The sequence below is a fragment of the Etheostoma spectabile genome, chromosome 8 (assembly GCF_008692095.1).
Source record: "Etheostoma spectabile isolate EspeVRDwgs_2016 chromosome 8, UIUC_Espe_1.0, whole genome shotgun sequence".
NCBI classification, from domain to species: Eukaryota; Metazoa; Chordata; class Actinopteri; order Perciformes; family Percidae; genus Etheostoma; species Etheostoma spectabile.
This window is the reverse complement of record NC_045740.1, coordinates 30845999-30858096: the sequence shown is the minus strand read 5'-3', so window position 1 is coordinate 30858096 and position 12098 is coordinate 30845999. Positions and strand designations below refer to the sequence as shown.

General features: G+C 41.8%; 1 protein-coding gene and 1 long non-coding RNA gene across 10 annotated transcripts in view; one reads left to right on the top strand and one right to left on the bottom strand.

Moving 5' to 3' along the window:
- LOC116693423 (protein NDRG4) overlaps positions 1-12098 on the bottom strand; it is a 79331-nt gene that overhangs the window by 15342 nt on the left and 51891 nt on the right. For 7 of the 9 annotated variants that reach the window (XM_032522401.1, XM_032522402.1, XM_032522404.1 and 4 more), the window contains 5 exons: positions 10939-10977; positions 5419-5524; positions 2630-2750; positions 2324-2386; positions 1361-1421 (listed from right to left, as the gene is read on the bottom strand). In XM_032522401.1, coding sequence (XP_032378292.1) covers positions 1361-1421; positions 2324-2386; positions 2630-2750; positions 5419-5524; positions 10939-10977 — 390 coding nt within the window. Of the gene's footprint in view, positions 1-1360; positions 1422-2323; positions 2387-2629; positions 2751-5418; positions 5525-8050; positions 8308-10938; positions 10978-12098 lie in introns of those variants that run through there. The other 2 variants (XM_032522405.1, XM_032522406.1) reach the window with 1 other exon arrangement.
- The window catches only part of LOC116693497 (uncharacterized), a 17527-nt gene continuing 11114 nt past the window's right edge, over positions 5686-12098 (top strand). Inside the window, exon 1 of the long non-coding RNA XR_004332933.1 lies at positions 5686-5746. This is a non-coding gene — a long non-coding RNA (uncharacterized LOC116693497). The remainder of the gene's footprint in view (positions 5747-12098) is intronic.

Genomic DNA, 12098 nt, shown 5'->3' with positions numbered 1-12098 from the left:
AGACACAAGTCTTAGATTCAGAGGTAGAGACAAAAAACAGTACTGTCCTCCCCTCTAAAAACACTCCCACAGGTTGATAGTTTAAGCAGCCATTACGACTCATTTTAATGCAAAAGCGGAAAGCTATGTGACAAAGTATAAGAGTGCCACGCCCCACGGAGGGAGGCACAGGACTTTCACCCAGGAGCCTGGGGTTTGAGTCCCGTTTGAAAACAAAAGTAAAGGATGAGTTCTTTATTTTGTATTTAAAGGTGCTCTAAATTATGTCACATGTTTTTTTAGGCTACATTTGTTGTCACACACAGCAAAATCTCCTCACTATCTGCTAGATGCTTGTCCCCTGAACACCCTGTAAAAAACATTTCCTCTCTATCTGCCTGTCCCCAGAACACACTGTATACAAAACATTCCTCACTATGCTAGTGCCGGTCCCCAGAACACACTGTAAAAAACATCTCCTCACTATCTGCTAGCTGCCGGTCCCCTGAACACACTGTAAAAAACATCTCTCACTATCTGCTAGCTGCCGGCCCCTGAACACACTGTAAAAACATCTCTCACTATCTGCTAGCTGCCGGTCCCTGAACCACTGTAAAAACATCTCCTCACTATCTGCCTGTCCCCTGAACACCCTGTAAAAAAAATTCCTCTCTATCTGCCTGTCCCAGAACACACTGTAAAAACATCCCTCACTACTGCAGCTGCCTCCCCGAACACACTGAAAAACATCTCCTCATATCTGCTAGCTGCCTCCCCGAACACACTGTAAAAAACATCTCCTCACTATCTGCTAGTGCCTGTCCCAGACACACTGTAAAAACATCTCCTCACTATCTGCTAGCTGCCTGTCCCCAGAACACATGTAAAAACACTCCTCACTATCTGCTAGCTGCCTGTCCCCTGAACACACTGTAAAAAACATCTCCTCAATATCTGCTAGCTGCCTGTCCCCTAACACACTGTAAAAACCCAACACATATGCCTCACTATCTGCTAGCTGCCTGTCCCCTGAACACACTGTAAAAAACATCTCAAAAACATCTAAGGTAGGAATTTAGCGCAAACAGCATCAGAACGAATGGTAACATTTCCCCAGTAATAGGCCATCTGCTCCAATGATCCCTGGACCCTTTTTTTTAAGAGTTCACAATGTCAAGATGAAGTTATTTTAAAGAACCTTAAAGATTAAGGGCTTTTTCACGACGTTCTCTGGTTTAGATATGAGGACAGAAAGCGCTCCTGTGGGTCGTATTAGAGGGGGGGAATAAACGACCGATATTGTTTGGAGGACTTAGTTCTACTTAATCCAGCACACCGTGAACAGTAGAGTACAGTGTAGAAGAAATAAGATGCCACTTACAGCAAACTTGGCCAGGATGTAAGCTCCAGCTCCAACTCCGATCCCAACAATGCTCTTAAATCTAAAGAGATGAGAAAGAGGAATATTGATACACTATTGTACATAGACACAAGAATCCTGACAGAGTGGTGTGCGTTCAGTATACAATGTTACACACTGCCATTGTTGGCAGCACAGATTTAAAAGCCTGCCTGTGCTAAGCCAAGTGTTGTGGTACTCTATGTTCAGGCTAAAATTACATCCTGTTGGCAAGAAATGTCTTCGCTTGATATTTCTCTATCTGCAATCTACAGAAACAGCTCAGGAATCAACGAGGCTGATGAACATGGCCGCTGGTTTTTATTTTTTTATGTTTCCTAATTTTTTGTTATGCTTCATTAACTGAATAATAATCACATGCTCATGGATCCTTTTAAATGTACTAAATAAAATGCAGCTTTAACATCGAGGCCAGGGGGCGACAGGTGAAAAAAAATGGCCTTTTGGCTAATTCTGGCATTTGTATTATCATGCATTTTATTAATTTGCACTGTCCTTATTTTAAATAAACTGAATTGAATTGGTGTAAATCATTCACTGTCAATCATTCTTCTTGCACTACTGTACATATTGTATGATTGTGTAAATCCCTCCAACACTCACAAATTTCCCCATTGTACATACTGTATGCTTATTGATTCTATTTCACCATAGTCATGGTCTGTAGTAATAGTCCCATATCTATAGACACATATCTATAAACTTACATATCATTCATACCTTGCACTCTGTATGTACCATGCCATATGTTATTTATTCCTACTGTAGCATGTGTTACATTTATTTAATCACTGCTTAATCATTTCTGGTTAGACACAAACTACATTTAACTCCAGTTAATGTTGCATCTTTGACATGATGTCGCTGCAGGTGGCTCGTCTAAAACCTCGGCTCTGTGACTAAATCATTTTTAAAAGCACCAACCCAAAGTGCTGCACCACAGTGGGCAGCATGGAGGCCAACTGGTCCATGGTGGGGTACTGGTACCTGAGGAGAACAGGGACACGGCTGGTCATCAATGCTTCACAGGCTCTGTATGTGTGTGTGTGTGTGTGTGTGTGTGTGTGTGTGTGTGTGTGTGTGTGTGTGTGTGTGTATGTAATTTCCCCACTGGGGATCAATAAACAGTATAAATTATAAAATGATGAAATAAATATGCAGATTTATCTTTTCCAATAATATGTTGCGTGCATGCGTGCGTGCGTGTGTGTGTGTGTGTGCTTTTCGTACCCCTGTGGTAACTGCGACGCTCCAATCTGCTGCCCCGGGGCGTCGACGTGGCACACCACAAAGTGCTTGGTGATCTCCTGCATGTCCTCATTACTGAAGAAAGAGTTGAAGCACAGCTTGTCTGCAGGAGAGTGACGGAGGAGAGGAAATGAGGAGAGGACGCATGGGGTGAGAGGACAGAGAGACAGGATGGGAAGAAAAGCAAAAGGAGCGGGGGAGAGGATGGAGGGATGAGAGCAGAGGAATGGGATCACATTAGACATTAACCACACTCAGAGGACCTCCCAGGTATCCATCTGTGGATGGATCCTGTGCCAGAAGGAGAAGGTTAAGATTGTTTCCAGCAAATCTAATATGTCGGATATTCCACACTCAGCTCCTTTTTTCAACAGAGCACTGACACAGTGATTTATTCTATGTATAGTTCTGCAAATTATTTCCCCTTTAAGAGACTGATACATGTCACTTTCCACTTTCTGAGGAAAATGTCACAAAGGACTAGCAATGTATTAAGATACATGGGCGCTTGGGTAGCTCACATGGTAGAGCGCGTCCATATACAAAGGATCGGACCTGCGACCCTGTGCTGCATGTCATTCCCCCCCTCTCTCCCTTTTCATGTCTGTGCTGTCCTCTCACAAATAAAGGCCTAAACATACCAACAAAATATCTTAAAAGAACATTATAAGTAGCTATGGGCAAACAGTTTTCCTTTTATGCAACTGATTTGTTTCCAAGGACACGGGTCATTTGACTTAACCCCCCCTCTGGGAAACTTAACCCATTCCACCTCCACAGCATTTCTTTTATAATTGTTGTAGCGTGTTACCTGCAGTATGTTCCCTCATTTTCCCTGAGCTCATTTTTAAATGAAGGGGGATTATGAGGGACTGTAATTACATTTTACAAATGTCCTTTCTTATGAAAGAGACTCACCGAGGATTTATCTAAAGATTTGAGCTCTATTTCCTGAACTAGTGTAGAAAATCCACAACATGGATTCTGAAATGTAATGGATGTCAGCTGTGTGTTTGCCCTCCTCCCCCGGCTCTGCAGTTGGCCTACTTTCAGCCCCAAACACGCGTCGGACTCGGTGAAACCACGCAGCAGCGTTGTTGTGGCCTCTGGCTCCGACTGAGCGCTGGTAGTGAACAAAACGGTTTACATGGCGATGGTTCCGGTTTTTAGAAATATGGATGCTACGTGACGAGTGGTGAGTTTCTCTCACTCTGCACTCCCACTGACTTCTTGACCTACTTACTCCCTTCGCACATCCTTTGCACATATTTTCTCCTCCTTGACCCCTTTTCTAAGTCTCTCTCTGTCTCTCTCTCTCTCTCTCTCTCTCTCTCTCTCTCTCTCTCTCTCAATTCAATTCAATTCAAATTGCTTTATTGACATAAATGTCAGAAATAACAATATTGCCAAAGCATCAAGGATAACAATGTGAGTCTCTCAGTCAATCAATCAATCAATCAATCAATGGGGCTTTGTAGCCATGGGAAACAGAAGTGAACATTTGAAAACAAAAGTTATTAAGTAATATTAATTTAATGAACATTCAAAGACAGAAAAACATTTTCATTAGAATATCTATAAATATTCTAAATGTGATAGATATGAACAGATATTTAAAGCACTATTACAAGTATGTTTTTATTGATGTACAGTATTTGTGTGTGTGTGTGTTTGTGTGTGTGTGTGTGTGCATGTAATAATAGATACATATACACACACACACTGTCTCAATCTCTCCCTCTCTGTATCTCTTCTCATCTCTTTCTCTCCATTTACATTTTTCAATTTCATTTTGCTTTATTGGCATCACAACATAATATATATATACACTGTTTCATAGACAATATATTTAATTTTCTATCGCTTTTTCCCACTCCGTCCTGTTGACTTCTCCTCTTTCCTTGTGTGTTTCTAACCGGGGGTGGGCGGGGCGCTGTGCTATCTGTTGATTGGGGGTCATTTTACATGGAACTGTAGACTCCCTACTACATTTCTTTAATGTTTTTGGCCCTCCCTTCGTCCCTCGCTGTCCTGCTGTATGATTGTGCGTCACAGTCGAGTGATTTAGTGACTGGCAGTGAATACTAGAAGCCTCAGTCGTGCTGCTGCAGCAGCAAAGCACCAGTTATTTTATTTTTTTTGTCTATTATGTCGCCTTTATTACAGATTTCTTTTTAGAGTGCATGTTTATTTTGCTATGTTTTTCTAAATCAGATGGATAAGCCGCTTAGTAATAAAAAGAGGACCAAAAACTGCAGTAGGAACGACAACAAACGCAGCCCCCGCCATCTCTGTCCCATCTCCGCCCATCAAAGCAGTGCCGCTGGCCCCACCTGCCTCCCCCCCGCCTCCCCCCGCCTCCCTCCACAGGATGGGGATGTTTTTCTGACCTACATTTCATGGATGTCTCTTACACAGTCTTCACAACGTCTAAATTCCTTCTCTTTTTCATATTTCTGTCGCCAGTCATCACACTAAGGATGTGAGTGTGTGTGTGTGTGTGTGTGTGTGTGTGTGTGTGTTGGCACAGTGCAAATGGAAAGGAATGAAGCGACATAGAGGCCAATTATCACATCTGAAGTGCAGAAACACCTTGCCGAAAAGCTTGAAACGTCTGTCAACAACATGCACAGAAATGCATGCACGCACGCAGACACACACCCACACACACACACAGACGGACAGACAGACAGACAGACAGACAGATACAAACGCATGCACATAGGCACGCACGCACACACACGCACACACATATTTTTGTGGAGACTCACGGTTCAGTCCCACATCGTGGTAGGTGAGGATGGCGGGCTTGTTTCCTTTGGGTGCCCCGCGGATCACCACGTGCAGCATCCCATAAGGGGTCTCGATGTCATGTTCCTGTGAAATACACAAACACACTCTCACTCACCTGGTGTTCACACACAGTCAGCTGCTTCAGTGAGAACATTTGCAGCTTTTCTTTTTTTACATCTCCAAGTGAGGAACTTTATTTCTTCTATGCGAAACCTTCCCACACCCAACACAAACCATTGCAATGAGAGGGGTTTGATCTCATCAATATATAACCGGTTTGCATCTGGCTCTAAAGAAACATCGATAGTCAGACATCGATATTTGCACCTGAATCGTCTCAGGGAAAGGAGAACCATCTGTGCATTAGAAGAAACTCATTATTCAACCTGCTTTTTATTGAACTTTAGTCAACTGCTCCTTTCCCATTAACAGCCAATCTATGCAGGATTGTTCCTCATTAATCTTCAGCGTTCAGCTTCCACATCAACACGACAGAGAGGCAGCGTCTCGGTTCCATGGAAAGAAGGTCGGTAATTACTGGGAGTTGTATCCGAGCACAGTGAATCCACACAGTAAATGGTTGGACGTGGGTTGATACCATGCTCTGCAATAATTGAGCAGTAAATGGCTGTAAAGACTGTGGACTGTAACACGTCTATGGCAAAAAAAAGGGAAGTTTGAATCTATGTAATATTATATTATACAACAAGTTTTGACATGATGCGAATTGAGGGAGGATTTGAATGTAAGGTCAAAAGGAGTTATTTTACATAAACATATAATGATTCATCAGACTTCTGTTGGTAGCTTGGCAGGGTTTTTATCCATATGTTCTGAGACCAGAACCAATATGGAAAAAATCAGATATCACAATATACTTGACCACATATACCTTGATGTAGATATTGCGACGATATTCTAGGTTTGACAGTTGGTGCTTTCACAAACTCGTCAAATTTGACTTAGTGGTTAAAGGCAAATAATAGAACATGCATCACTTTACTGTAATGCATCATGTAAAGGAAAATATAACACTGATGCCATGTTACAATATTACAATAACAAAAATCTAAAACAATGTCTAGTCTCATATCACGATATTGGTATAATATCATTATATTGCCCATCCCTATATGGGACTGCCCTAAGTGTTTGGATATTCATTTCACTACAAATTCTGCTTTTTTAACTCCTACCTAAGAACATAGAAGGCGATTATTTAAATGGTGTGTTAAGGTTATGCCTTTAAAATATTGATCTCCGTGCCATGTCTTAGTGAAAGACATCCCAAAAAGTTAGAGCCCATTGCATGCGCTCTGTCATTTAATTTTTTACAGTCAATCATTTGGCATTTAATAAAAGTAGAGATGTCTAAGAGCTGCTAGTTGGCTTGTTGTTCATCCTAAGCTCTCTGTTACGACCCACATTTTGTCAGCAGCCGCTGGTCACAGCCAGCCAAACTCAAAATGGAGCTAGGAGAAATGTGTTACCATGAGCTACGCAATGTAAACACACACACACACACACAACAACACACACACACACACACACACACACACAGCTGCGTGGTGTTTTGGGCGATTAAATGCACGGAAGCCTTTATTGATGATGCTGACACTCCTGTATATGGACTCCAATTCAAACTCTACAATCAGAGATCCAGTACAGACGTGGTGTTTTCCTTTACAGTTTTTACACTTTACATTTAAACTATTCAGACAGCTGACTGAAAATCCTCCAGCAAACTGCTGCTATCAATCTACAGCATCTCTCTATGAACGCAGTACACATGACTATAGAGTGAGTTCTCACAGTACAGAAACAAACTGCACGTATGGATGTAGCCAATTTACATAAATCTGCACAACCCCCCCAGCAGCAGATAGTCATGCAGCCAGCTGTTATGAGTTCATCTAGGCAGATTATCTCTGTATTATTCCAGCCTCAACATCAGTGTTATCTGCAATCATCATTCTAATTTGAGACCACTGCATCAGGGGCTTTGTTCACAGTCTGTTTGCAGTGGATTCTGGTAAATATGACATGGAATTATTCCACAAACACATGAGCTCCTATTGACCTTCAGACATCCAGGAGGAAAACATAGAGAGGAATTCATAACGTCTCTCAGTGGAAGTAGCAATCACGCTTTCAAAATGAGCTTTTTAGATGCTGCGCAGCAACATGATTGGTACGAATTGCTTTTTATAATTGTGACATTGGGTCCAAAACACACACACACACACACACACACACACACACACACACACACACACACCATCTGTGTACAGCTTAACTGTGTCAGTGGGCCAGAGTCAAAGAATGAGCCATCATTTGAAAATGACGCTGCAGTTTTTTTTCTTTTCAATACAGAATATTAATACAGAACATATTCCATAAAAAAACCAAAAGAGTTTTTTAGTGTTGATTGCCAGCAAAATATACAACTTACATTTTTAAAGGACAACACAAGCAGACCCACGCATTCATTCTGACATCATCACACCACTTTATCACAGCAGATCCAAAGCACAGAAAATATATATATATATATCTGTGTATATATTCTATATATATTCCCTCACAGTCCTCCCTGCCCCTGCCACTCACCCCGTCCCAGCACTCAGGCATGGCTCCACAGTAAGTGCACTCTCAGCCGACAAAGAAGAGGAGGGTGCAGAGGGTGGGGGGGTGGGTGGACGAGCAGCCAGGCCTCTCCTGTTTTAAGGGACTAGGTCCTGGTGAGCCCTCGCCGTGCGATGGAGAGTCGGATGCTAGATGCTGCAGACTGCTGCAGTGTCTTTGTCTGGGCTGCACTCCCACCCCGGACTCTTAAGCCTCGGAGCTGGCCCCCTCCCGCCCCTCCCGGTCCTTTTCCTCCCACTCTATAGGCGCCTGACACAGGGTGTGGGGGAGGCCGGAGATGATTCGCTCAGAGCGCTGCCTCCGCTGCACGGGATTGGTCAGCTGTCTCATCTGTCTCTAGTCTGCACTCTCTCTCTCTCTCTCTCTCTCTCATCAGCACCACTGATCTGGTTGGGATCTATTCCTGCTTCACTGTCTTTCTGTTTTCCTCTGTGACCGGGTTTTTATTTCAGCCTTTTGGAAAAAAAAAACAAAGCAGCCGCTGTTCATGAATTAGTCGTAACGAGGCCACATCTTCTGATGGAAAATATTAGAAGACCTCTACTATAAGACAGCAGTTAGTCTGGACTAACATGTTATGCAGCAATCAACAAGAATTAGAGGAGAACCACCACGCCTTGATTATAGCAACAACCTCTTCACTTTGTCTTAAAATCTATTGAGGCTGTTTAGACTTTTCATCAGAACTAACAGATAGTGAACTACTAGAATATATACTGTAGTCTGACCAATAGTCACTTCTATAATTACAATTTGATACATCTAAACAAAATCATTAATTTCCATTCATACGCCTGAAGACCTTTGCTTATGTTAGCAATTAATTGCTGTTAAACAAAGAAACTGGCATTAAGTAAAAAAGAAAAAGAAAAGACAATTATGTAGTAATTGTTACAGGCCTAGCTGTACATACAGCATACGGTGAGAAACTTGAATTTGCTGCATCTCATTATCTGATAGCTCCTCAACTCCTTGACCCCTCGGCCCTCGGCTGAACAGGAAGTTGTTGTGTCCCTCTTCGATGAAGGCAACTCAAGCTTTCCTGTTGTCTAAAACACTTCTCATATGTCTCGCCAGTCAAAAAAATAAACACTATAACATATAGAGTGGACAAAATATCTACATTTCTTCTGCAACAAAAAAGTCCAAACGCTTTTGCCCTTTTGCCCTCATGACATCAACTTATGCCAATACTCAAAATACTAATGCCATATTTATTGGCATCACACACACAACAATGCTACACAAGCATTGGTAATCATCATTATAATAACCGTTATAAGTTACATATTGGACAAACTATTTACATTTCTTCAAAAAAGGCTCAGACTTATTCGAAACCTCAAAACAGTTCATTTTGCAAATTATATGTTTTGTGTGTTGTGTTGAAAATAAATAGACTGCACACTATACATTGCAAAAATCAAGTTTGCAATGAGGCTTTTACAGTTTAGCTAAACACACATGAATGTCTTTATAAACAACTTAGGAATTAATTATATATCTCACTGGCAGCCAGCGAGGAGAAACATCACAGCTCTTTAAATGCAGCGATCATTTCTGAGAGCTTGAAGTGTCAGGTTTAAGTGTGAAAGAGAGGTGTTTCATGAGAAAATGTCTCACGTGTCAGACTAAAATAAACCAGCAGAGTTGTAAAATGTGTGAAGCTCAACTTCTTAAAAAAAAGGACATCTCAAATGGCTGACGTTATGGTTCATGCAAGATGATGAATTGGAGATAGCTCTGCTTCAGTTTACTAAGTTGAGTTTAGAACTGGTGTAAAACGTGCCAGGGCAGCCGCCACAATGCTGAAAATAGGATGAAGAAAATGTTAGCTATTCACCCATAACAACACACTCTCACTCCTGTCGCTTTAAAAAGAGACGCTTGGTCCGGTGATCGTTTGATACTGGCGCAGAAATTCTCCTTTAATGTCACATTTGGATGCGCTTGGTCAGGACTCCTGGTGTCACTTTGTGGCGGTCTGGGTCGGGACCTACATTTAACTGACATGCAGCAAGTTAAGCGTCCGGTGTACTGTCCTGCTCCAATGTGACGTCACAGGAGCGCCTTAACTCTTCATACTCCTGCGTGGTGGTCTAGCTGGAGTCTCCTGAACAGAGGTGGCACTAATGACAAAAGGCTACTGACTTTGCTATTTCTACAGACTAGAAGAAGAAAAAATAAGTAAACAACAGCAGAACTGTCGGCAGCAATGCTTCGATTTGATTGGATCGGCTACTTGGTGGGATCGAGTCTTTCATTCACCATAGAAGAAGTTATCTTAACCCAGTGAGTTTACCAGAGAGACCTGCAGCCACTCAGAGTCCTGGGATCCCTCTCGCACGCACACTTAAAATCCTGGCACGCCAGCGGGATCTACGCTGTGTTGACGCCACATTGGCGTGTGCCAGGTCGGCTGGGCGACTGTAAAAAGACTTTTTAACAGTTGTTGTACTCCAGATCGGTTTTAAGACCCATTTTAAAGGTCTTTATCTCATTTAATAAACCACATTTCTTCTTGTCTTGGTCTCAGTTAAAGAGGACTTGGGTCAAGACCACAACTGGCATTTGTATCGACTCATTTGGCAATGGTAAAATGTTCATTAATATGAAAGGTTTTGCACTAAAGCTTTAATCAAGAAAATAATTCATGTTAAATCAATAATGAAATGAATCGTCAGTCGCAGCCTTATCTTCAACCTTCCTCTTTCTCTTTCCTCTGTTGACTCAGGCCGTGATTGTTTACCACAGTAAGCAAGCACAAAGACATAGCAAACAAAAAAAGATGAAGAAGAACAGGAGAAGGCTTAATCTCCACATGACAGCAGCACACACACATTAGCTCATACCTTCCAATCCCCTGGCGGCATCAGCTGTTCACAGCTTTCCTGCAGTGAGAGACAAGCAGAGAGAGAAAAGACAGAGAGAACCAACTTAAAATGGATAGAAGATCAGTGATCTGATCTTACACACACACACACACACACACACACACACACACACACACACACACACACACACACACACACACACACACACACACACATCAAAGTGTGCATCCACTGTTGGAACTAAAGACTTACAGAAGAGACACACACGCTGTGCACTGTTGGTCCAAACCACAGACACAGAAAACACAGTTTTCCAAAAGCACCTTAGCAGTACAGTGTTATGTTCAATCATGTTTAACTATCTCTGAACATTAACAGAAATGTAGGTTATAAATTCAATTTAGCATTATTTTACCCCTTTACAAAAAGCCAATATTTTTGTATTAGAATTGTACTGTAAGCATTTGAACTAATTCAAAGGCAATTTAGTAATGCACTGCATCGGGTTGGGCTACTAACAAGAGACATATTTCAAATCAAATGGTCAGAAGGGATGCTGAAGTCTGAGTTAGTCCCTACAATGTTTCAAATTCCAATGCTGGATCCTACGTTTCCCATAATGCAGCAAGTCAGTGGCTTTCATCAGGTCCTGGTAAACAGCCATGTCTTTAAAATGTCACACTACCAGTTTGTAACAAACTCCCCAATTTCCTCTTAATTCTCCAATTTACATGTGAAAATATGGTGGCTCTTTACATGCTAAAAGTAGTGATTATTTACATGGAGTCTGGTGGAGATATGCTGCTCTTTACATGCTAAAAGTAGTGATTATTACATGGAGTCTGGTGGAGATATGCTGCTCTATACACGCTAAAAGTAGTGATATTTTACATGAAGTCTGGTGGAGAATCTGCTTTCTATACCGCAAAAGTAGAGATTATTTACATGGAGTCTGGTGGGGAGATATGCTGCTCTATACATGCTAAAAGAGTAGTGATTATTTACATGAAGTTGGTGGAGATTGCTGTCTCTACACGCTAAAAGTAGGGATATTTACATGGAGTCGGGGGAGATATGCTGCTCTATACATGCTAAAAGTAGTGATTATTTACATGGAATCTGGTGGACATGTCCTGCCCTATACACGCTAAAAGTAGTGATTATTTACATGGAGTCTG